General features: G+C 40.2%; 2 protein-coding genes across 5 annotated transcripts in view; one reads left to right on the top strand and one right to left on the bottom strand.

Annotated features, from left to right (window-relative positions):
* USH1C (USH1 protein network component harmonin) overlaps positions 1 to 21,296 on the bottom strand; it is a 102,639-nt gene extending 81,343 nt beyond the window's left edge. For 2 of the 4 annotated variants that reach the window (XM_067540670.1, XM_067540671.1), the window contains exons 1-4: positions 13,385 to 13,501; positions 4,460 to 4,527; positions 2,232 to 2,375; positions 1,755 to 1,893 (exon numbers count right to left, since the gene is read on the bottom strand). In XM_067540670.1, coding sequence (XP_067396771.1) covers positions 1,755 to 1,893; positions 2,232 to 2,375; positions 4,460 to 4,527; positions 13,385 to 13,420 — 387 coding nt within the window. In that variant the 5' untranslated portion in view covers positions 13,421 to 13,501. Of the gene's footprint in view, positions 1 to 1,754; positions 1,894 to 2,231; positions 2,376 to 4,459; positions 4,528 to 13,384; positions 13,502 to 19,756; positions 19,865 to 20,763 lie in introns of those variants that run through there. The other 2 variants (XM_067540673.1, XM_067540672.1) reach the window with 2 other exon arrangements.
* The window catches only part of OTOG (otogelin), a 167,274-nt gene continuing 162,218 nt past the window's right edge, over positions 20,970 to 26,025 (top strand). Inside the window, exons 1-2 of the mRNA XM_067540669.1 lie at positions 20,970 to 21,025; positions 25,381 to 25,964. The gene's annotated coding sequence lies outside the window, so the exon portion shown is untranslated. The remainder of the gene's footprint in view (positions 21,026 to 25,380; positions 25,965 to 26,025) is intronic.

The following is a 26,025-nucleotide window of genomic DNA, read 5'->3' as shown; positions in this document are numbered from 1 at the left end:
AGCTTATACAGTTGCCATTAAGTCCATTACTGTTCAATCACATTAGTTTCTTCCAGGACTTTTACAATGGATATCCTCTGAAAGATATATATGTGAATGTCCTCTGTCTTACTTTCCCTGTCCTTGCAATGAATGAAATGACACATGAAAAAACCTGAAGTGAACTGACCACAGGTTGAGAATGCATCAGCGGTCCAAGCTCCCCTTTCCGAATGTCTACAGCAGCACATGAAATATGGCTAGTTCCTGAATGATACATTAATATCTGTTTTTGGTGTTCCTCTCCTAGTAAATTCCTGAGAAGTGAGTTGTTGATTGACCACAGTCCACAACATGTGTGGTGACCCATGCCCGTGCCTCAGGTTTGTACCTCTTAGCAAATTTTTCTTCGACACCTGCCGTGAAGGAGAACTACAAAATTACAATCTTGGAGCAGAATCACTTTCTCTATCCAAAATGGATCCTCAGTAGATGGGACTAATCCAACAGTAGATGGATATATATATATAATGTACATGAGAACATTTAAATTTTTAAAAAAAAAGTATCTGTGTGAGTTACCTGAATTGGGCTGTCATCTCAGGAATTAGGCCAGTTGTGACTACATAGCCTGTGATGCACGTGGGTCTCAGAAGTGGGAGGGAATTGTAAGGAGGTGGACTTTTTTATTTTATTCAGTTTAAATACCAAATTAAGAAGTACCTAATCTGATGCATTTGGGCAAATATTAAATACAATCCACAAAGACATCACATCTAGTGACCTATCTTCCCTCACACAATCAAAATTAGCCAGACAAAATAAATCATCAACGCTCCATTCTATCTCAAACATTAGCTCTTTCCAAAAACTCCCCTCAAATTACATAGCTTAAGCATTCTTATTTCTGATAAAGAGAGGTCCAGCATATGGCTTGATAGACATTTTCATTCACAATTTGCTCTCTTTCACGCAGTTAAGATGTGCATGTGAACAAGGAGGAGGAACAAGAAATTATGCACATTTTTCTACTCTTCATTTGGTATTATCCCCTCTTTCTTTTAATCACTACATCCATATTTGATGTCTCCCAAAGAACTGGTCTTACTGTATTATTTATCCCTGGAATTTATCCACAGAAGAAGCTATTGTTATTATGATGTGTTTTTACAATGCCTAGTGAACTTGAGATCTAACCTGGCTGTTGCTTTTAGACATTGCCACAATATACATATTAAGAACAACAAGATAACAAACAATACAACACAAATGGAATTTAAAATTAAAATCTAATTACATTAAGAAATTATTTCCCTATTAGGCAAAGTTTACATTTTTAATTGTTAGCCCTGATTTTCATTGTTTATCCTTTATTTTAAGTGTTGTGTCCTATTTTTATCAGGCTTTTGGCAACTTGAAAGGTTCTTCTGTTTTCCAGTTAAAGAACATCTTCTGTTGAATGTATTTTATATTTCGATATTACTGGGTATAGAGTGTGAATGCTGGTGCCTCACATAATCCTCCTTTTATGCTATTCTTCAGAACTGGCATATACAAGCAAACATGAAAAATAATTTTTAGTTTACAATATCTCAAGGGATGGGAGGAAAAGGAAAAGTTTAATAGCACTGGCTTATTTACCATATTTCATGAAGCACAAGTTCCTTAGTGACACTTACATAAGGAGATTAAAGAACATTTCTGACTGGATTCTTTCCTCTGATCATAACAACAGAGCTTGTTGCAGCAGTATGATCAAGAATACGTTTTCTTACCTGAAGTCCAACACTGTCTGCTTGTCCACCTTTAATTAGTTGAGAGATAAAGAGGCCACAAGCAAATTCCAGTCCTCCTCGCACACTTATTCCAAGCCCTTCAGAATGCAAACGATCCAGTCTCACTTCCTTCAGCTTTCTGTAAACATGAAATATATCATAGTGATCAACAGCATAACAACTTGTGATAACTGAAGATTCATTTTAAGCATTTTTAGCCACCGCTTAAAAATATTTTCACTTGTCACGCCTAGACTTGAAAAGAGACTATACGGCTAATATTTTCAGCAGACACATTTCAGTCCAAACAATAAACTTAATCCCTAAAGAACTCCATCTAAGACAGATTCAGTGTCTGTGATATCTATATCCTGTATATGCTATTTTATTCATCAAAATGTGTCTGAATAAATTACTTTTCAATCAAGAATTTCTTTTTGTGTTCATGTGGAATCAACTACATCATTCTACACGTACCTTGATCGTTTAGGTGTCAGCTGATCATATTCCACCTGATGTTTTAACGGGATAAGAGGACGGATGGCATCAAACAGAGGCAATCTACTTGGTTCATTAATCACAAGCTTTAGGTCCCCCACTAGTACTGGGAGATTCATGGATCTACAAAAATACATTGAGAGCACAAGACTGGGTGATCAAAATACTAACAAGATTATATTTTCTGTTTGTAACTCACACTAAAACTGGGTTTTCTGACTGTATGTGTATGAGAGAGAGACATTTGTTTAAAAGATTCTTTATCTAGTTCAAGACCAATCATAAGCAAGGAATATATTTTTATTATATCATTTAAAATAAAACTAATGTAAAGATATTTTTCAAGTAAACTCTTGCCCACATTTTCTATGTAATTCTTTAGTCTGCATATGTCTTGTTATTACTTTATTTAATTTTATTCTCAGAAACACCAACAGTAGACCTTAAATCTTTGGTCAGGACATTCAAAACTAGGCAAACTTCTTCACCCGGTTTTAGATTTCATTTCAGGCCTGAAACTCTGCCCAGGTTTGCAAACCTTTTAAGTGAACATGGGCCATGTTTTGAGCAAACTTCTTCTTCTCCATGGATTCAGGAGATAGGAGTATAGTTGCATTCCCAAAAAGCCACATGCAACTGAGTGGTTGCAGCTAAGTTTGTTTGAATTTCCAGTGCATTTGAACTCAAAATGCAAAGTGAAATTCACTGGCTGTGTAACCACATTAACCAGCTATTAGAACCATACAACTGGAACCAGTGTGAACAAAAAACTGCTCATTTTCATTCAGTTCTACCTAAGAGTTCTAGTTACTAATTTTATCAATTTTGAGACAGACATAGTGCCACATATTGTTGTCATGTCATGCCAGTGTGAATCTGGAACAACTTCATTGGCTTGAATGGAGTTACTCCAGCGTAACAGACAACAGAACTTGGCCCATAATATCTGCCTATTCACTGTAAGGTATCTATCATCGCAGCAATAAGGTACCCTGGCATGTTACTTTTTTGATGTGCATGTAACCCATTATTATTAATAGCAACCAAATACACATCATAATGACATTATATCCCCAAATATTTAAACTTATTTGAAAAGAGTGTTCAGAATGAAACAAATCTTAGCTGTTGGCCACAATATGTATTTTTCTTACTGTTTTTGCTACAGAACTTCATAATAAATAAAAAAAGCTAAGATTATCCAATAAACCACAATAGCAACATTTGATATTTTACTTAAAACTCCGTACAATTTCTAAACTTGTGGGGAAAGTTAATGGTGGAGATCTGTTAATTTTGTAACTGTAAGAAAGTTTTAAATAATTAACAGCTACTGTTTCATACTGGTTTTCCACGAGCAACAGGCAATGCTTTATGAATGGAGAAGCAATTAGACAGACCTCAGTGAAACTGAATCGGATACGCAGCTGAAGGCATACAAACCTGTAGCTCAGTACAAAGACCACATGGAAATTTGGAAACTTCTACATTTCACTCCACTGAGATGCTATTAATTAAGATATGAATGGAAACAATGTCCATCAGAACCATTCAGCTATGAAGAGTGGAAAAAATATTCTCATCTTCTTTAAGAAACAGTGGCCTAGATTCTGATCTCAGTTGCACTGACGTAAATGCAGAGTTATTGCATTGATTTACACAGATCTAACTGGACTGAGTAATTGACATGATATCTTGTAACTGATGTTTTTGTCATTATGTTATAGAAAAAACACAACATTGGAGTGTGCAGGACAAAAATTTTCAGGTTGAATTTATTAATAGCCTTTCTGCTAAAACAGTCTAAAGTAATTTCCTATGCCAGAGAGATTTATAAGAACTAGTGAATCTAAAAAAATAAATAAAATAAGCAAATATTGGATACACAATTTTGTTCTTTCCTATGAAATATGCCCATGATTTTTTCCTATTATAGATCTATCAAGTTTCCATTTATTTATGTAACTGGTAAGTCATCAAGAACAAAATAACTTTATGATCAAACTTAAAACCATCATAATTTCTTATGTGTTAAATTGCAGAAGTATATGACTTTGTTAAATAAAACAAGGAATTATTACTTCAGCTAGTTTTCTACAGACTACATTTAGGACTATTGTTTAAATTATATCTTAGCTCTTTAATCTTTAAATAAAAAAATGCAGTGGATCTACAACAGCTTTTAAAAGTCTGAAGTTAGAGCTTACTGATGGTACATTCGTAGCACATCATAAAGGTAATCCTTTTCCGCTTCACTGTCAATAAGCAAATCAACCTGAAAATACAAGAACAGCATTGTAATTCTATGACTAAACAGCCACAAATGCTGAATGTACAAGACATTCACAAATTCCTAAGCAAAGGGACAATGATTTCAGTGGGAAAAGTCATCTAATACACAAATAAGATCGTTGAAAGGCAATATTGCTTTAGAATTTGAAACCTAAAGCAAGGCTGTTTTTTTAAAAATGCTACAGGATTGACTACCATGTCCAAAACTTGTCACCACAAATTTTGAATGCTAGCATTCCATTTAACAATGCAATACAACATACTGTAATATCACAAGCTTATCTTACCTGATAACGACTGTATTGTTGAATAAATATTTTCAGAAACCTTTTTGGCCATTCATTAATATAGCACATGCTTTCACAACCAGAAATGTCACAATCAAGAGAACTACTCTGTATGTTTAGTGGCTTTAAAGTTCTGATTTTAGCATCTCTCATCTTCTGTTATGTAAACTCCCCACTAACTTAGATTCTTCCTCTTGGCTCTGGTACTCTGACAGAGCTGGCTGCTTCCTATTCATTCCTTCCTCCCTCTGTAACAGTGCATTCACTTATAGTGTCACATTACAAGCCTTCCACTTTGCTAAGTGCACTAAAATAAAATTTAAAAAATACACAGTTTACATATGTCACACATCAAATTCTACCTTCTGAGAGACCCAGGAAAACCGACTGGTCTCCTTTTCAACAGGAGATTACATCACAGAAATTTTGCTTTTAGACAAAATTAATGTTTATGAAAACATAATTTACAGCTAACGTAAAGTTACTGACAAAAAATCCAAGGACAAATGTGCATGTTTAAGCATATTCCTTTTATTCTGAGCTTACAATATGTTTGCATTGCATTTTAAGTTAAATGAATGCTTCACATCACACTATATTCTTGCCATCCCAAACCAGCATGACTCCATATAAAATTGATTGTGACTTTTTTTTCCCCCTCTGCAACAAAATGCTTACTGCACAATTAAAAGTTAGACACTTATGCACAGGGCAAGATTGCTTAACTAAATAGTATACATGAGCAAATTGCAAGAGTGAACTTCAGAACCCAGGAAAGAAAATGTATGTGAAAATCACATGGTAGCCCTCATAACTTGGTGATATACGAGCCACATTCTCCATTGATCTACACCCATGCAACCACACAGGCCTCCATCAATTTCCACAGTGGGTGTAAATTTAACATAAAATCTGGTGCAATGGACCTAACCATTGCTTCTAGCTAAGGCGCCACAGGAGGGTTCTTAAGACTCTTGAGAAATATGTCCAAAACACTAATAAATTCTCCCTACAGACCTAAGGCCCAAAACAGGAATCCTCCTCCGGGTCTGACTGGAAGACAGACCCTGTAAAAATGGTACACTACTTACACAATATGCACAATCCTACTTACACAAAAACTATGCATCATGGGTAGGCTTGGAAAAATCAGGCCCACGGACAGGGGGAGGCCAGGGGAGCAATTGCCTGGCAATTTAAAAGGGCCTGGCGAAGGAAATGATAGATACGTATCCTCTCCTCTACACATACACTTTCCCCTGAGGTTCCCGCCGCTTGCGCTCTCCACCCCTCCCCTGAGCCGAGCTTATTTATTATGTGCCATGCAGGTTCCTGGGTGGCTGAGGAGGTGGTATCCGCTACTCAACTTCCCTGGGTTCATCAGTAATTTTCCTGGGGAGTCCAAGGGACCCAGGAAGCTGAGTATGCATGGCACATAATAAATAATTAAAAACTTCTGGCAGAAGCCCACTCGGACCTTAGCCATCCCTTTCTAGGGGGGACATTGACTGTTCTCTGTCCTGGGGCCCAGAATTGCTGTTGGTGGGCCTGGGAAAGATTGTCAATGCCCATTTCACTGTACAGACAAACTGATGAAAAATATCAAAACTTTACAGATAGGCAAAGAAAGAAAAATGCTGCTTGAGAACTTACTAGAGTTTGATTTAACTATATTGGACATGTATATTTTGACATGCGATGTTGACAATTTGTGTCTGAACAGTTATAAATCTTTAACTTTTTGAATCTCAACATCTAATGTCATTAAATAATTATTAATTGACCTTCCCTTGTCCAAATCATATAATTTCCCACATCTCTGAAAATTTAAAATTGATAAAAAATGGGGAAAAAAATCTTTACAAATAAACGCTGATATCCATCAAAATTATATAAAAAAATAAAACCTGAATTCTGCCATGTCTAATCATGGTGCTGTAGCTGCCATATGTTTAATTTTAGGTGGGGGTAGCATGACCTCCACTCCTCTCAGTTTTCATCAGCAAGAGGGAGAAACAGTGTCTAAATTTGCTGTTTCTGTTTGCCTTTTCTCTCTGTCCAGTCCATCAAAATTCTCAACAATACCCTCATCATTTCATGACTTGACTAACACTACCTCCTTCTCTCTGCATTGACAAATGCACACTTGACAAATGTACTCCAGTCCATTCAAAATGCTGCTTCTAAGATCATTTTCTCAGCCTGTTGCTCTGATTGCATCACCCCTCTCCCAAACTACAACCCTCCACTGGGTTCCACTTTTCCACTGCAAACATGCTTGTTCTTCACCTTAAAGATTGTTCATGGCTGGGCCCTGCCCTATCTATTAATGATCCATTCTGGCCTTCAATCTATGAAACTCTACCTATAAACTCTAATGCATTATTGAGATTTTGCTCCCCACCCTCTCAACAATACCAGTCTGTGGTGCTGGCTCATCAAATTTTCCCCTCAGACATCTTTGCGCTCTGTCACATCCTACCTCTTATGCATGGAAGAAGCTCCCCATAAAAGTCTGCAAAGCCACCACTGGTATCATCTTTAATATTTCTCTCGCACCTGGGATACCTAACAAACACTTAATGACAACTAGGTAGCTCATGTGCTCCAACTGCAGTATATCCCATTCAACATTATCATTTTCCAGCAGCCTTCTCTTCCCCACTCACTGGACTGTTGTATTCATCTGTTGTCTCTTATCATTTGCTTATGCTGTAAGCTCTTTGGGACAGGCTCTGTTGTGTTACATGTGCACTTTGCCAAGTACAGTGGGTCCCTGTGTAGGGACAATCCCAGAATGGATTTGGCCCAATAACACAAAATATCAGCATTTTATACCAATCTAATCCTTGAGAAATAAAAACATGGAAGACTTTCAAGAGGAGGAATAAGGATATACAATTCCATAGATTTTAAGGCCAGAAGGATCCATTATGATCATCTACTCCGACTTCCTGCATAACACTGGCAATATAATTTCCTCAGGTGATTCCTGCATTACACCTATAACTTGCAGTTGAGCTACAGCAGCCAAAGGGATCGGAGATCAGCGCTCCCCTCCCGCTGGCTGTAGCAGGGAGCATGGCACAGTGCTCCACCTGGGTCTATAAGTGCTGGGGTTCCTGCTGGAACCAGAGGGAGGGGAGCACTGATCTCCCGTCTTCCTGGCTGCAGAAGGGACCCACTGCCTAGGGACCCAGCTGGAGCACACGGGGCTACAGGACACATATGGTTTCCTTGCTGCAGCCAGGGGGATGGGAGATCAGCAAGGAGGGAGGCAGTGCATACTGGTGGCACTTCAGGGTTGTAAAAATGGTATCTGTGGCCCTTGAGCCAAAAAGACTGGGAACCACTGAGCTACAGCATTTTTTTTTTTTTAATTTTTTTAGAAAAAGCCAATCTAGATTTAAAAGACTCCAAGTGATGGAGAATATGCCACATCCATTATTATGTGTTCCAATGGTTAATTACCCTCATTGTTAAAAATCTGTCCTTTATTTCTCATCTGAACTTGTCTAGCTTCAGATTCTGTCCATTGGCTCTTGTCTGTCAACTTAAAGAGTCCTCTACTGCCAGAAATCTCTTCCCCACATAGGTACTTATAAACTATGATCAGTTCACCTCCTAACATTCTCTTTGATAAACTAGGCTGATTGACCTTTAGCTTCTCACTATCAAGGCAGCTTTTCCAGAATTCAAATAATTCCTCCTTCAGTTCTTTTCTGAATCCTTTCCAGTTTGCCAATGTTCTTTTTAAAGCATGGACAGCCATAACTGGGCATGGTATTCCACTAAGTGTCCTTAATGCTATATCCAGTGGTAATAACACTTCCCACTTTCTGACTTCTACTAGATATTCCCGTTTATATGTCCAAGGATAGCACCTGCTCTCTTATAGCCACCACACTGCATTGCAAGCTCATATTCAGTTGGTAATACACCATGACATTTATTTTGAGTAACTGCTTTGAAAAATACAGTCCCCTATTCTAACGTCTGACCTCAATTTTTGGTTGCTAGATATTTGACCTTGCATTAGCTGTATTAGAAACCATGTGTTGTTCAAACTAAGTCTAGTTTACCATGTGAACTAGACCACTCTGCAGAACTGAGCTGCCCTGAGTATTTTATTCCTTCACCAAATTGTGTCATCTGCAGCATCTTTACCAGCAATGATTAAATTGCTCTGAGCCAAGAACAGATTCTGACAAGAAACAACCCCACTGGATGAGGATTCCCCATTTCCTTTAATTTTTTATGGTTTGTTATGAAACATGGTCATTTATATGGGTTAATAGACTTTATGGGCCACATTCTAATCTCACTTAACCCAGTTTTACATTGTTGAAACTCTGCTGATTTATGGTTATGATTAACATCAATGTGAGTGAGATAAATCAGACCTTTTGTTTTATTGTGCACTGGAAAGCAGGATATTGTATATTTTGACTGATTCCAATAGATTATACTTCAATTGCATTAACATGGGTAATAAAGAGATACTGGAATGCTAACGGTGATGCAGAATCAAAAGAAAACAGCAAATATGTGTTTTTGACTTGCCTAATACAAAAATGAAAGACAATTGTAGTCATGCTGTTGGTTCTTTAAATGTGAGATTATTGTGGATGATTGGTTGCTTTTTGGCTCACGTACAGCATATCTACTCTTAATCTGTTAAGAACATTAAATAGATTATTTGCTGAGGTAAAACAGCACTTTATTGCAAACAAAAACAGACATAAGAAACAGCAGAAGACATCAGCCTAACAAAAACTTGCAGGAAAATGTTCCACACACATTTAAGACTAGAGATTTTGCTACATATAATTTTTATCGTTTTACTACCTTAATTTCCTCACATCATGTTTTCACTGATGGTAACATACTTTGCATCTTCACAAAAAAGCTCCTTCTACCTCAATGGAGAAAGACACACTAAATGTTCATCACCTTAGGACAGTGTTTAACTCAGACTTCCCCTCAATCACATAACACACTGCATATTTAACTTGCGCACAGATGTGTACCCTGATTATTTGCTAATGTTCCTGAGATTGTAATTAATGTTTTCTATTATATTGTGAGGGAGATTAATATGTTTCCTTATCTGCTGGAGGTAGAAGATGTGAAGAATGTAAGTGGCAAATGGATTGTGTGGGTGTTAAGGCCTGGTACAGAAGTGTCCCATAAATTGACATTTTCTTTTAAATGTTTTCATTGGGTGATGGGGAAAAGCGGGATGTCACACTTACTCAACCTACAGTGTTTATTGATATAAAAATTAGCTCAGTGAAAACCAGCGCAGTCAACAAATCCAACCAAACAACATGTCAGGATGCATAAGGAAAATACTGAAAATGTTATGTCGTATAAATCAATAGTATGCTCTTACTTATATGCTTTCCCTATCTCAAAAGGATATAGCAGATATGGAAGGCATTCAGAGATAGATGATGAAACCTGAAGCATGGAAAAACTTCCATATGAAAAGGGATTGAACAGACTGGAACTGGTTAACTTACATAGGAGTCAGTGTCAGAGATTTAGGACAGAGTTATAGAAAATAATGAATAGTACAGAGAAGGTCAGCTGAATACTTCTATTTACACTCTTAAAATACAAATGCAAGAAGGAATTCCATGAAATTAAAAGGAAGCAAATTTAAAACTGACAACAGTGTTTCCTTTTATCACACTGCATAATTAATCAGTGGAACTTGCTAAAAGAAGATATCACTGAGGTAAAAAACCGATTAAAGAGTATCAGATGTTATATGGATAAAGTGAACAACCACATTTACATTAGACACTAAAAAAAAAAAAAAACCACACAGAAAGAATGTAAATCCTTGTGCTTCAGGAAGCAGCCAACCTCTTGCAGGCATAAGGAAAAAACTTCTCATAGGAAACTGTCCATTATGGAGTTTCTTTCACTTTCCTCAGAAGCATCTAATACTGGCCACTGTTAAAGACAGGATTTTTGATCACTGATTTAATCCAGCCTAGCAGTTCCTGTTACTATCAGTGCAGCCATTACTGATTTAAAAATCAAATGCATTATTAGTAGACGAATGCAGAGACAGAAAGATACTTTATGTAAGTATGAACACACCATGGCACATGCAAATTTGTTTTTTTCCTAAATGAGCTTCAATATATACACCATTAAACCTAGAAGGGATACAAACAAACCAGTAATGAACAGTGTGACATTTCCTGCCCTTTCTAAATTCTGACAAACTGGAAAACAAAATCAATTCTAAGGAGTCTTGGTACAATGAACATCTGTGGCCTGGTTGTTTAACACACGGCTGTTAGAACTGTCCCTTGCACAAGGATATATATAAACTATTACTCGAAGGGTCAAACGTCACAGGATCACGTGTCTGAGAGTTTATATTACCTTGCTGCAGTTAGAGAAAATGCTTTAAAAAAAAAAAATACAGACACTTTCATTGGGAAATAAAACTTTACTGGCATAATCAGAAAATAAGGTCTGTTAATATTGAGATACCATACACTCATTATTCCAGGAAATCTTAACAGCAGTTTTGTAACTTTGAATATAGAATACAACTAAGCAAATAATTTCCTTGTGGATTGTTTTCACATTATTTAAATCCATGATATTTCCTTGTTTTTAATTTATAATATTAATAAAATGTATTAAGTCACATAATATTTTAATTATATGTGCATAATAATCTGTTATTCAGTTGACCTTTATTTATTCTGTAGAAAAAATATTGTGAAAAATATCTGAGCCATGTGATATCAAAAACTATAAGGAAAGTGAAATACAGGATAGTTAAAGTTCCAAGGCATACTGCAGTGTCCATTTGTTTCTCCTGTCCCTTGAGAAGAGTTAGAGGAGACTGAAGCACTAGTCAATATGTTGGGATACAATGTATATTTTGGGCTTCTGCTTCATACAAAGGAAACTGATTAACATTACAAAATCAAATACAAATTTAATTCGATTGATAGGAGACTCAAAACTTGTGTATGGGCATATTTTATTGTTCTAACTCAAAAGAATAAATATTTGAAGTTATGGATGCAAAACAAATTAAAACTAATATTACTGTGTCACTAAAACCATGTTGATTTAACAGTTTAAGCAAGGGGGCTGGTCCAGAAACTCCTTTAGGTGGGTAATCATTATTCTCACATTCATACCATTTACTTTTACTGAAGTGTCCTGAGAGTAAAGATCATTTGCTGAATATGGGTTAGCAGAACGAGACCTAGGATGATTTATAGATTATTGCCAACATGAAAGGGAATAGGTTCAATGTCCAAGAACATAATTATTGCCTCAGAAGCACAGGCCTATCAGATCTGTTGCCCAACCCAACCCCACGCCACCCAGAGGTAGAGACAGTGATGGTTAGCAAGGCAGACATTTTATTAGGCATCTGTAATCATTTAGATATTTTAATATCAAAACATATTCAGAGCCTTAATTTATATTTCCCCATAGATGCTTCCTCTCAGTCTTGCTACCTCATTCAAACCGATTTATTTATTAAGGCTTTTGTTGCAATTTTATATTAAATACATAAAATACATGAACCGTCATCTAAAAAGCCACTGAGGGGAACTGCAAAAATCAGATGCCTGACAAAGATCTTTAAAGTTTGAACAAAACTGCACTGGAAACTTTAAGGATATTTTAAGCAGTTGCTTAAGGCTGAGCTCAGATGCAAGACTCAGTTTTTCAAAGACAGACTAACTGTGCACACACCTTTATGGGCCTCACTGAATGAGCATTTGTGTGGGGTAGATTACAACCTTACATGCCATGAAAACTGGATAGCTAGATACATAAAGAATATTTGCATATGACTGTGCATGGTCCACTGCACATATAAATGAAAAACCAAACAGAATCCTTTTGAACATTGGCCATGGATGCTGGTTAGGGTAAATGGTGATTATTTAACTTGGGGGGGCTAGGTTTACTTTCCCCACTGTGGACTGGCTAATATAGATTTGTTTCGATGGAAAAAACAAAACAGCTTTTGTTCAATAAATGCAGCCCTGCCAAGACTCCCTTCTTCCCAGGGACACAATTTTTTCTGAGAGGTTTTTTAAAACAGTTTTAAGTCTCCTCTTCTTTTTGTGCATTCGTCCAGTGACCTGTATAGAACTAACAGTGTAGGGTTCCTGTTTGTTTTACACCGCCCCAGTTTGGGAGGCCTGTAATCCAGGTCAAATTCAATAGGAGATGGAGACAGACCAGATAAAACCAATTTGTCCGGCCCATTTCAAGCCATCAACTTGCTGCGCCTCGCACTAGACGTCCTGCCAGTAAGTGAAGTTCGAGTCCACACTGGAGAGGTTTTGTTCCCACCGCTCGGGGAGAAAAGCTTTGCTCCGCACTTCACCCACTTCCCCGGGATCCGGGTTAACTGACACCACGAGTCCATAGTTGCAGCAAAATGTCCCCTCGCCTCCCCGGCTCAGCAGCAGCCACCGGCCGCGCCGTGCAGCCTGGTGAGCCAGTCACCCACCGACTGCAAAGGGCAGCGCGCTGCTGCGCTCTTACCTTGTGCCTGAACTCCCGGGCTACCTTTCGCTCCATGACAAGGGGAGCCCCGAGGCAGCGGCGTCCCTCGGGCTCGTTTCCTGCTCCAGGGTAGCAGCCGCTGCGGCTCCGCCTGGTCCCCGGCAGCGGCCAGGGGTGCAGAACCCGCGCCCTGCGCTAGAGGGAGCGGCGCGGCGCGGCCCGGCTGGAAAGGCTGGGGGCGGCGACAGGGCACCTGCCGCTCAGCGAAGTGCCTGCTCACCCCGTTCCGTCCCTTCTCCTCCTCCACTTCCTTCTCTGGCTCGCCTCCCTTCACTCTAGGTAGCCACTGACGCTATCCACAGTCAAAGCGAAAGCGCGGAGACAGCCTTGACACTAACAGGTGCTGAAGCTCCGCTCCCTCGCCCCCCAACCCATTTTTGTAACTCATTACCTTTCCCCAGGCCGGGGGGGCACCCACTCTACTTGCTCCCTTCCACCTGGTGGTTGCAAATTGTTCACTGCCCTCTTGTCAGCCTCAAATATTTAAAAGTCATGAATCAGGCGCCCAAAGCCATAAGATTGGCTTACAAATCATGAGTTTTCTTTTAAAAAATACATTTTGAGAGGTTTTTTTGTTTGTTTGTTTTTTTGCAGGGTGGGGGGTTCTGGGGATTTGAACTTATAGGGTACGGTCAGCCACGTTTTCAACCTGTTCTCGGCACCCCTGTCACAGCATTGCCAACTCTCAGGATTTGATCATAAGTCTTGTAATTTTTGGTGTTTTCCTTAAAGCCCTAGACCTAGGTGAATACTCAAGCAATTATCTCAGCATTTCAGCTTTAATTAAAAAAAAAAAAAAAAAAAAAAAGTATTTAGCCTTTGTACTTATAAAGAAAAGCTTCTATATGTGAATCTCAAATGCTCTAACCCCAGGAGGCAAATAAAAGAGAACCCAAAGTTGGTTTTGATTTGGTTTTTTTAGGGCTGCATTGACTCATGATTTCTGAATGCTTGGGGGTTGTCAATACTACCACAAAGACTTTTAAGAAAAAATAGAAGTTGAGAATCTCTCATAAGCCCATCTCACTGGGAGCTGGGGCTTTAATAAAACCAACATATATTGCAAGACTTCTGATAAAAATCACTAGAGATGACAACACTTGTAATTTTGTTGGAGGAGGCTGAGGGCATGAAGAATCCCGTGAGAGTTTATTGAACCAAAACACTTGAGCAATTTCCAGTCTGAGTTTTAAATCATGGCATTTTTGGTATGCCTTTTAGGCCACATCCTGAAAGGTGTGGAGTGTGTGCAACTCTCTTTGACCACATAAGAGCGAAGAGGCTCAGCATCTTGCACAATCTGGGTGGCACTTTGTAAAGCATTTGTGATCTCAGTAATATTCTTTATAAATGCAAAATATTTTGGGCCTTAATAGCATTATGTTCATAAAACAAATTTGCATCTGAAAAGGCTGATATGATAGAAGCCTCACCTCTGCATCATTTGCTTTGGTGGATTTAAATCAACCCGGCCCCACTCCAAAAACAATTTTTACAGTTTTCCATCAATACACATTCATTTACTTAATAAATATGATCTAATAATACACACTTCTATAAAACAATGTCACAGGAAGTTACATTATTATAATGATGTTAGCCACAAAGACAGCAGAGGTGGTGATGTGGGATTCTGACTGGGGCACTGCAGCAATGCAAATAAATAAATGCTCAGCTTAGATGATCTCCAACAGGGCCGTGGTGTACTGATGGGTGGCGGGAGGGGGCCATAGCCCAGGGCATTGGCCTGGGAGTGGGGCACCCGGGCCCTTCAGCACAATGTGGGAGAGGGTTGGGGTAGGGTGGGGCTCAGCTGGGAGGGGGGGGGGGCTGGGGACCAGAGGCTGGACCTGCAGAGGGATGGGGGCCCATGTTGCTGGTGCTGGGAGCGAGTCCAGACTCAGGCTGACACAAGACTGGGTTAGTCCCCAGCCCCTGGAAGTGCCACTCCCCTTCTGTCTGCTCCTCTGACGCGCCCATGCAAGCAGCACTCCCATCCCCTCAGCCATGTGTGCCTCCCCTCAAGCAGTGCGCCCCTGGGACATCTGTTCAACCCCCCAGCAGTGCGTCCCCCGGCCATCTGTCCCCCCACCCTCAAGTAGCGCCCTCTTCCTAGCCGTGTATTCCTCCCCTCAAGCAGTGTACCCTCCCATCCATTGCCCGTCAAGCAGTGTGTCCCCCTCGGCTGTGTCGCCCCTCCCAGATGTCTCCCCCCCACCAGCAGCGTGCTTCTCCCTGGCTGTGTGTCTCCCCCCCAGCAGTGTGGGCCCCTGAGCCATGCCCTCCCCCCCAACAGCACAGGGCCCCCTCCCCCAGTGAGAAGGAGAGGGGGAGCACAAATGTAAGCATTGACCCCCAGGCGCCAGAGACCCACTGTACGCCACTGCAACAGGGTCAGTCCTAGACCAAATGGTACCCCAGGTGAGGAGCATCTTTGGTGCCCTCCTACTACCTCCATAGTTCTCAAAAAGTCTGGAAGATTCCACAAGATTCTACAAAAGTCCAGAACATTCTAGGAGGTTAGTGAAAAATGAATCCACATACGGAACACCTGAAACATTTTACTTCAAACATTCTATTTTTCCTTTTGTCGCTAACAACAAAAACAGCACTCTGAGCCTGGCACCCCAGGTGGTCACCTGGGTCGCCTGCCCCTAAATCCAGTCCTAGTCTCCAAAATACATTGTATTAAAAACAAGCTGTATTCTTATACCTTATGACATGTGCTATATGCATATAAATTTGTAATTATAACATATATACAGTACTAACAGGAATAAATTTCAGACTAAGACGAGACTAGAGTCAAAATCCTGGTCCCCACTCTGCTCTCTTTGCATTATTCTGGCAGCACAAATAGAGTTGAAACTGATCATATCCAGGAGTGCTAGAACAATTTTTATAGTGGGGGAGCTGAAAGCCATTGAACCAAACTGTAAACCCTGTATATAATGGACACCACTTCAAGCCAGGAGGTGTGGCAGCACCCCTAGTTCCTGTACCTATGACCACATCTCACAAACTGAGAATTCCCCTGGTTTGGGGGAATCCCCCACAGGCATAGGGCTGGCTCCTGCATCACCTCCTCAGCATCCAGTCTGTGTGTGTATGTGTATGTGTGTGGTGGGTGTACGTAGCATGCTGGCAGATGATTTCTTGGAGATGTTAAAAGCTGTCTGAATTAAACCTGGCTGGGGTAAAACCTGAGCACCAGGGAGCTGTAACTGGCTCTCTGATGCTCTCTTCTGCTTCACTACCCCAGCAAAATATAGGCACTGCAGAGGATGTGGAGCTAGGACTCTAATTAATTATATTCAAGAGGACAAGTTTCAATATATGCGCAGCTCTCTAGCAGAGAGACACATTATTTTCCTGAAACATAGACAAGAGCTTGTCACTAATGAAAGCCAACACAGCTGAATGAAGAAGAAATGCACACAAATAGTTGACAAACTATTTGATGCAGTTTATATTATAAGCGGAGCTGGTAACACTGCTTATAGTCAAGGTTGCCTGATACTTTCCACTATAACACTCTATTTTCAGTTGCTTAAAACTTTACCAAACTTGAACTGTTGAAGCTGAAATTTTCAGTGCCTCAAGCTGATTTTTTCAAGTTTCAGCTAAAACAATTCAGCTGTTTCCAAAAATGAGATTAGTGGAAAATATGCTGTTTAGGCCAAGATAAAAAAAAATTCTTACAACTGTTTGAAATGCTTTAGCACCTCCCATGCTTGGAGCAAGGACTTTATATTTGGCAAGAAGGCTTGCAACTTGTACTCTTCCCATGAAAAATCAGCCAAATTAGGGCAAATTATAAGCCTTTGAAAATCTCCATTCTCACATTCTCATTAGAGGCTTTGGGAGTTTGGTGGCTACATTCTCTGAAGATTCTGTATGCACTGAGCATGCACCATAGCAGGTTTTGAAAAGGACTTCCCTGTAATTGTTTCTCTCCACTAGTGGGAGCTGATGTGGTACTGGAGGTACTAGGCATAGAACTGAAAGCAACCTATCTGTCTTGTGCTCTGTTGGCACCCAGCCAAGGTGGAGAAGAAAGCAGCCTGAATCAAATATAGATAGGACAAGAAGCAGACCTGATGGAGGGAGTAGTTGGAACAAAGAGCTTGGAGGTAGGAGACTGGGACAGGGATTTCATGAGTGGGTGGGGCTGGGTGGAAGACAGACTGGAACTAGCTGGGCAAGGAGACCGGGAGCCAGCGGAGTGGGTAAACAGAGCCCACATTGGGAACCAATGAGACCAGACAAGGAGCTGGACGGGGAGACTAGAACTGGAAGCCAGTGAGGGGGAAGAGAGGACTGAGATCAGACAAGAAGTTGGAGGTGGGGGAGCAGGGTAGTTTAGAAGCCTTAAGGAACCTAGAAGACTGGGGTGAAGAGTTTGGGGGTAAAACTGAGATTGGATGGGATCCTGGAGAGGGAGTCTGGGAGTTAAAGTAAGCGGAAGATTGGGACTTAAATCTGGAGTCTGAAGAGAGAGTTTGAGACAGGAATTTGGAAGGTGGAGAGCGAAAGGAAGAGGTCTGGGACAGGCTCAGAAAACATCAGGCCTGGGGAGCACAGGAGCTTAAGGGTATGTGATCACTAGGAAATACTACCTTCCAGAATCTGGGTGAAAGCAAAAGCAATGCACATACTTTACTTTACTGCAGTGTTGTTGTAGCTGTGTTGGTCCCAGGAAATGAGAGAGATGAGGTAGGTAATATCTTTTATGGGACCATCTTCTCTTGGTGGAAGGTACAAGCTTTTGAGCTACACAGAGCCCCCAATTGCCCTCTTCATTTCAAGTGACCACCTCCAATATGCCTCGACCCTTCTCCTTAACAATCTGTCCCACCTCAGACACTCTGCTTCCTCTTCCAAACATGAAGAAGGGTTCTGTGTGTAGCTCAAAAGCTTGTACCTTCCACCAACAAAAGCTGATATTCCCTCACCCACCTTCTCTCTCTTGTACTTTACTTTAGGCACAGTAGTAGACCCAATACCTTCAGTGAGAGTATGCCGGACCAAGGCATTAACATGGTATCATATCAGAGAAATGATTTCAGTGGGAATTAGATGTTTAATCGGCTTAGGCACCTTTGTATATTCTAGAAGGTGCCTCACTGCATCTTTTGAAAAGCTGGCCCCAAGTAAACTGATAGCATGCATTGCAACACACTGGGGTTGTAAATTGCAAGTTGCATCTAACTTGAGAAGTGATTAATATATTTCAGTACAAAAACTTTCATGTCAGATGTTTTCATTGCAGAATGAAGATAGATGTGTGATATTTTAATTCCATCTCTCATGTGACACCTACCACAAATATTCAATTAAAAGTGAAGTAATTATGATAGTAAATTAAACACTATATTTGAAACCACAAGGCCTGATATTTTGATCTTGCTTGCACCAGTTCCACCCCTGCCCCCTCAGCATAGCTCCATTACCTAATTGGGATCAGAATCAGGCCAATGGGTCCTAACCCAAATCTGCTTCAGTACTCTCAGGCTGATCTCATCTTGAGTAATTTCCCTTGTTAGTATCATTTAGGGTTTATTCTCCTCTCACTTGCACTGGTATTACAACAGGGTAGCTCCAATAACTTTAACAGAACTACTCCTGATTGACATATGTAAATCCAAAGAGAACAAAACTTATAGCCTATTTGCTTCCCAGGATAACATTAGACAGGATAACATTTTGTATGAAATAGATGTGACAAAACAAATACAACCAGGCACAAACTGGAAGGAACTGGAATCAGTGAAATTCATTCTGTGAGGAATGCATTCACTGAACTGCGTCCTTTAGAAATTGCTCTAAGTCTTTCCAACTGATAATGCCAAATTGCCTATTGGAAGATCAATCCTGGCCAAATCTACTTCCTTCTGTATGTTATTAGACTGTGCTAATGCCCTCAAAGCCTTGTCAATGATACAAAAAATTACCCGGTGCTGACACTGAGTGTCAGCAATGTGAGCAGCTGAACACATTTTATTTTTAAGCATAGACAAAGGCAAAAATGTATTAAGCATCATTTCAGAAATCATTGTTAAAATCTGCTCTGAGCAGAGGTGCCTCCACCATACAAACCCCTTGTCTTGTCCCTGTAGCAACTCCCAACATCAAGGGTCATGGAAAGGCCACTCCCTCCAAGCACAAGATGCATGATCTTATCTTTCCCTTGTCTCCTACATAGATAAAATAAAATGAAGGGTACCAGGAAGGCCAGCTGGGGAAACTCACTGTCTTTACTATGTCATATAATGCAAGAAAAGAAAGCCACTTGAAATTTAGAGGCAATATGTTTAAAAAAAATTTTTTTAAACATAATGTATAACTTACCTGTGGAACTCACAGCTGCAAGATATTATGGAGGCAAATCTTTTTGTAAGATAAAATTCATGCTTCAGGTGATAAATTGGTCAGGTGAAGTCAGAAAGAGCTTCCTCCCTATAACATGATAATGCAGAATTAGGTGTATCATGGAGGTTTTATATACCTCCTCTGGATCATCTGGTATAGAACTCATTGATGACAGGATAATGGACTTGATGGACTAATGTTCTGTTATGACAGATGTCATGTACTCTGTACATAAGCACATAAAGTACATATACAGTATGCAGTCCACAAACACATCCCATCCCACCTTTTGAAACAGCATGGTTGAGAACTGGTAAGCTATGCAATGGTTCTGAAAGTTCCATTGTATCAATGATAAACCATATGAAAATTTGATTTAATTATTTTTCCTTGTTAGCGTTGGGGCAGAAATTCCTTCTTAACAAATATAGAACACATCTAAATGGGCTTTCTCTGGGTTCCAGAGGTTGTTTGTTGGTCATGAAGAAAAAGTGGAAAAGGTAGGCACTGCAATCACTTTTACCTATATCCAATAGAAAGGTTTCAGTGAAAAAAACCTTGCATACTTTTATAGTTGGTCCCAAAAAAGGGTTGCATTATTTATTTTGTCTGTGTTAACTGAATCATGTTGCTTTTGATCTGTTTTTAGAATTCCCATTGATGTCAGTAGAATCAAAGGCCTTGTGGCCAGTGACAGGACATGGTGAATATGGGGTCCTGCCTTGAGCTGAAGGCAGTGTGCAGCCGAAAATACCGGTTTGGGATTATTTAGAAATAATTATGAGGAAATTAAAGAGAAACCTTTTCCTGTCTGTCTTTCTCACTTTCAATCTCTCCAATGTTTACAGATTGATGGAATTCTTGATGAAAATATCATCAATTTTCCATTATTTCAGTAAATGTTCATTTCATCATTGTTGCAGCAAGAAACACAATCCACAGGGACAAATTACAAAGGGAGAAAAAAAATCTTTTTAATGACTTACTGTTAACAGACTTCCTAAAGCAGTCAGAAAAGGACTCTTTTCATTTGAGACAGTTCTCACCTGGCACTGGCAGTCTCTAAAGCTTCTGTTATAAGATATGCAAACCTGAAGAATGAAGGGGAGGGAGGGGACAGCAGATGGAAGAGGGAAAGAATAAAGAAGGGAGGGAGAGAGAGAGAGAGAAGGGATCAAAAAGAGGACTGATCTAGGAAGGAGGAAAAAGATGGAAGAGAGGAATAGAGGAGTGAGAAGGAAGTAAGAGGTAGGAGAGAGGGGGAGGTGAGTGTGAAAAGTATTTCCACACAGAGGCAATCAGAGTGATGGAGCTCAGGATTGTGAGTTTATAATGAGAAAGGAGTAGAGTTACTAGAGGTTGTGGAAGTCACCAATATCAACTTAGCCCTAGCTATGCTCTGTTTTCTCAGCATTTCTTTCTTCCTCTCTTATTTTGATATTCAATGATAAATTTGAAGCTATGAAACTTACTTTATACTGACCCTTTTATACTGATGCTAGTTAAGCTAATGCTTATATTAAGCAGGGAGGCTTGAAGCTGATAGTGGCAGATCCTCACCTGCCATAAATTCTCAGTAAGTGAGTCTGGTGTTTGAGTTTAGTCATGACAAGTTCTAGCTTCTGTAAATTTTTGTGTGTGGCTGTATGCTCTTATAGGGTAGCAGGGGATTACATTCTTATTTCTGAAATATTAGAATTTCTCAGCATGAAACAGAATGAATTTGAATAACCTGAAAGAAAATTAATTACTAGAAACCAGTTTTCTGAACTTACCACATATCTGGGTGGGAGGAAGTGGAGATTGGTGAGTAACACACAAAACCCACCATACCTTCATGTATATTTACCCTTATTCTCTTTCTGTTAGTATAGGATTGCCCTCTTATAGGAACTCCCCCTCCCATTATGCCTTCCTGAGGTTGGCTCTTTAAATTTGGCAAAGCCAAACAGCTCCAGCTTTAAGTAGCCATTTAGTAACTAGATGCTTGTTGTATCTTTCTCTTTACTTTAAAAATTTTTTTCCAAGAAGCTGGTATATTTGTATTTAAATAATGTGCTGATCAGTTCTCTTAACTGTGAGTTTTATAGAAAACTTCCTGAAAACAACTCTTTATTGATAGTGGATTTATCTGCCTGCTTAGCCATGTATGTATGGCGCATGCTACAAATATGATTTGTTTTTGCCTGAATCCAGCTCTTTGAAATACTACTAGTTTTTAATGGATTCTAGTGTTCAAATTGTTTGTGTAACTGTTCCATCTCCTCTCTGACAAGATTTGATTTTATAGTCCTGTTGCCTTCAATGGGAATTCTACTTGGGTCAGGACTGCGCAACAGGCCCTTATTGTGAATGAAGGAAAGCTCTGGTGATTGGACTCTCTTGTAGCAAGACTTCTCTGTATGTTCTTCTATTTGTATAGTACTTGCCTTTACTTAGGGCATCTGTAGGATTAGAACTGCTGACTGGCTTTTGTTTAATTAGGGTCTTTAATTAAGTAGCACCTGCAATTGTGTGTAAATATTCTCATCCCAGTATTCTGAGTACAGTGCAGCTGTGGGCTCAGGCCCTCATTGCTCATGGTTATATGTAGCATATACATTTAGAAATATGTCTTGTATATTGGAGTGGGTTTTTAGTTGCTTTTGCTCCTGCTATTGGATATCTATGACCAAGTTAAAGATTTTACTATTTTCAAAAGTACTTAGAAACCCTTGAACACATGCACATAAGGAATTAAAGATATGGTGGACCTGAATTTTCCTTAACATAAATAAAAAAAATAAAATGAGTAAGCTTTCAATATTTCCATGTATTTGCCTTTAATAATACTTTCCACTTCTCTAGTACCTTGTATCTCCAGTGCAAGATCAGAGGATCTTGATATTTTACAAGAATTCATTAATTCAAACTCCTCATGCCTCCAGGAGGTGTAACTAAGGTCCGCCTCTTGCTCCCATCAAAACCAGTAGGAAAACTCTCATTGATTTCAACAGGAGCAGGCTTGAGCCCTAAAAGCCCGAGTTCTTGCAATGAACTTCTAGTGCCCAGGCCCTGGTATCTGCATGGATCCAGGTGCAAAATTAGGTCCTAAATGATGTGCTGAGGGTCACAGAGCAAGTCTGTAGCAGAATGGAGAAGAGACTCTACACTACTTACTTCTATTCCTGTTTGACCACTAGGCTGTACTCCCTTTCTGATATTGTTTTTACAAGGGAAGTTTCTGCAAAGATTTGGGGCTAGTCTACACTTAAAACACAATAAACCCACCTAAATGAGCGGCAGTAGCTATGTCAGCAGAAGAATGTTTCCCCATCAACGTAGCACTGTTCACACAAGTGCTTATGCTGGCAAAACTTATGTTGCTCACAGGTGTGTTTTTTCACACGTCCGAGCGACAAAGGTTTTGCCAGCATAAGTGCTAGGATAGACAAGTGAAGTCTCCATCTGGACTGCTAGAACCAAAGTATCCCATAATATTTTTAAATAACACATATAGAAGATGGAGAATATCTCAGAACATAAGAACTGCCATACTGTGTCAGATCCATGTTCCAAATAGCCTAGTACCCTATCTGTGACAGTGTGCAGTACCAGAGCTGCAGAGGAAGTGTACAGAACAGGGCAGTTGGAGTGATCCACTCTGTCTTTCCCTCCTGGCTTCTGGAAGTCAGAGGTTTAGGGTTTCCCTGAGCATGGGGTTGCATTCCTGACCATTGTGGCTAATAATAGCCATTGAATAGCTATCCTCCTGAACTTATTTAGGTTTTTTTTAAAAACCCAGTTACATATTTGGCCATCAAAACATCCCATGCCAATGAGTTCCATAGGTTAATTGTGAGTTGTATGACACAGTTCTTCCTCTTGTTCTTATTAAACCTGCTGCCTATCAATTTCATGTGGGGACCCCAGGTTTTTGTGGGAAGGGTAAGACTGCTCTATTCACTTTTTCCACACCATTCATAATTTTACAAATCTCAGTCATGTCCTTTTTAGTTGTCCCTTTTCTAAGCTAAAAGCCCTAATGTTTTTAGTCTCACTTTGTATGGAAGCCATCCCAAACTACTGATCATCTTTGTTACTCTTCTCTGAATCTTTTCATGCAGTGCAGTGATGGTCACAGTGACATATAAAATAACACCTTACTCAACATACCTGTTTTATGTATATTTGATTTAAATAATGAAGAAGATGCCTCTACAACCTCTAGACACCCAAATATATAACTAATATTACAACATAACTAGGGCTGTTGAATGATTAAAAAATAATTACAATTAATCACGAGATAAAAAAAGTCACAGTTAATCACAGTTTTAGTCACACTGTTAAACAATAATAGAATACCAATTTAAATTTATTATAAATATTTTGGATGTTTGTCTAGATTTTCAAATATATTGATTTCAATTACAACACAGAATACAAAGTATACAGTGTCACTTTATATTAGTTCTGATTACAAATATTTGCCATGTGAAAAAGATAAAAGTATTTTTCAATTCATCTCATACAAATACGGTAGTGCAATCTCTTTATCATGAAAGTGCAATTTACAAATGTAGATTTTTTTACGTAACTGCACTCAAAAATAAAACAAGGTAAAACTTTAGAGCCTGCAGTTTGAAGGATGAAGGAGCATACGAATGTTTAGCATATCTGTTATGTAAATATCTTGCAACGCCAGCTACAAGAGTGCCATGCAAACACCTGTTCTCACTTTCAGGTGACATAAATAAGAAGCAAACAGCATTATTTCCTGTAAATGTAAACAAACTTGTTTGTCTTAGTGATTGGCTGAATAAGAAATAGGACTGAGTGGAGTTATGAGGTGAATTGAAAAAATACTGTTTCTTTTATCATTTTTACAGTGCGATTTATCGTGACATTTAAAAAATCTAGTTAATTTGTTTTGTGTTAATAGCATGTATTCACTGTGATTAATTGACAGTCCTAAACATAAGCCAAACACCATTATTTAGGGGGCTGGGCTAGATGACTCTCTAGAAGTCCCTTCCAGTCCTGCATTTCCATGAAAGTTTGGAATCTTATCTGCTGACCTTGGTAGCAAAGCTAATTTTTTCAGTCCGTTGTAACTGTAGAGTAAATACAGTTATGTGAGAACGAGCTCTTCTATACTCATCAGAGTCAGTCACTAAATTACAGGGGCAGACTCTTTATGCACAAGCTAGAAAAAAACATTTTTCAGCCCCCAGGTGTGTTTCTCTGCCTGGTAGTGAGATAAAAAAAATCACATAGTTTTACTGGTAAACAAGGCAAATGTAGTTTGGATTCACTGACAATGGATGAGGATAGAATCCCTCCAGCCCATATTGCCTAGTCGCTGTGCAGACTAGAACTGCACTTGAGGTCTCAAGTTATTGTGAGGGAGTCACCACCGCAGGGAAGGAGGGGAGGGACCAGTTGGGGGCCTTTGATGGTGGCTGAATTATGATAATTAGAGGAGGAGTCCCAGCGTCCCGGGCTTGGGGTGCTGGTGAGAGATTTGAGCATTGGAGAAGGGACAAAGGGGAAAAAGAGAAGCCAGACGTAGGAAGAGCAAGCGAGAGCTTGTCCTCCCCTTTCTTCTTTCCACCCCGTAGTGCTGTGCGCTCAGCCGCGCTGAGATGTGCCCAGCCTGCAGGTAGGGGAGCAGGCGGCCCGGCCCGGCTTTGCTTTTAGCTAGAGAGCACCTGCCTCCTTCTCCAGGGGAGCTGAGCCTCCCGCTCAGTCCAAGCCGATGGATCCCCACTTCCACCCCAAGTGGCTTCTCTGGCTTTCGCTCTCCTGTGTCTGGATCTCCCCAGGTGAGCTGCGCCTCCGGGGAGGAGGGTTGTTCTGTGGGGAGGAGGGCAGGTTCCTACCCCGACGCCTTGTGTGAGCGCACTTCCAGCTGCCTTTCTCCGGTGGTGGTGGTGGTGGGGGAAAGGGGCCACAGGGCAGCCCCCGGGCGCAGGCGGCACGCGGGGTAAGCGCCGCGGGGGGAAAGGGGGATCTGCGCCTCGCGGGGCCACAGCTCTGGGGAAGCCGGTTTATCTGCTCTGGGGGTGGCGTGGAGGGGAGAAAAGTGGCAGCGCTTGAGTTTTCCAAGCGGCCCCGCGGCTAACCCTGGCTGCTGTCTTACAGCCCTGTCTCCGTGGAGCGCCGGGGCGCAGCTCCCGCCAAGCGGCGACCCTCTGCTGCCCAGGTAAGAGGCGTAAATTATTGGCTCGTTGTCATCTCCGACAGGAGGGGGGGGGGGAGGCTGC

The sequence above is a fragment of the Emydura macquarii genome, unplaced genomic scaffold, assembly GCF_026122565.2.
Source record: "Emydura macquarii macquarii isolate MOO-44397 ecotype Brisbane River unplaced genomic scaffold, CSIRO-AGI_Emac_v2 contig_587, whole genome shotgun sequence".
Lineage (NCBI taxonomy): Eukaryota > Metazoa > Chordata > Testudines > Chelidae > Emydura > Emydura macquarii.
This window is presented reverse-complemented; position numbering and strand designations above follow the sequence as displayed.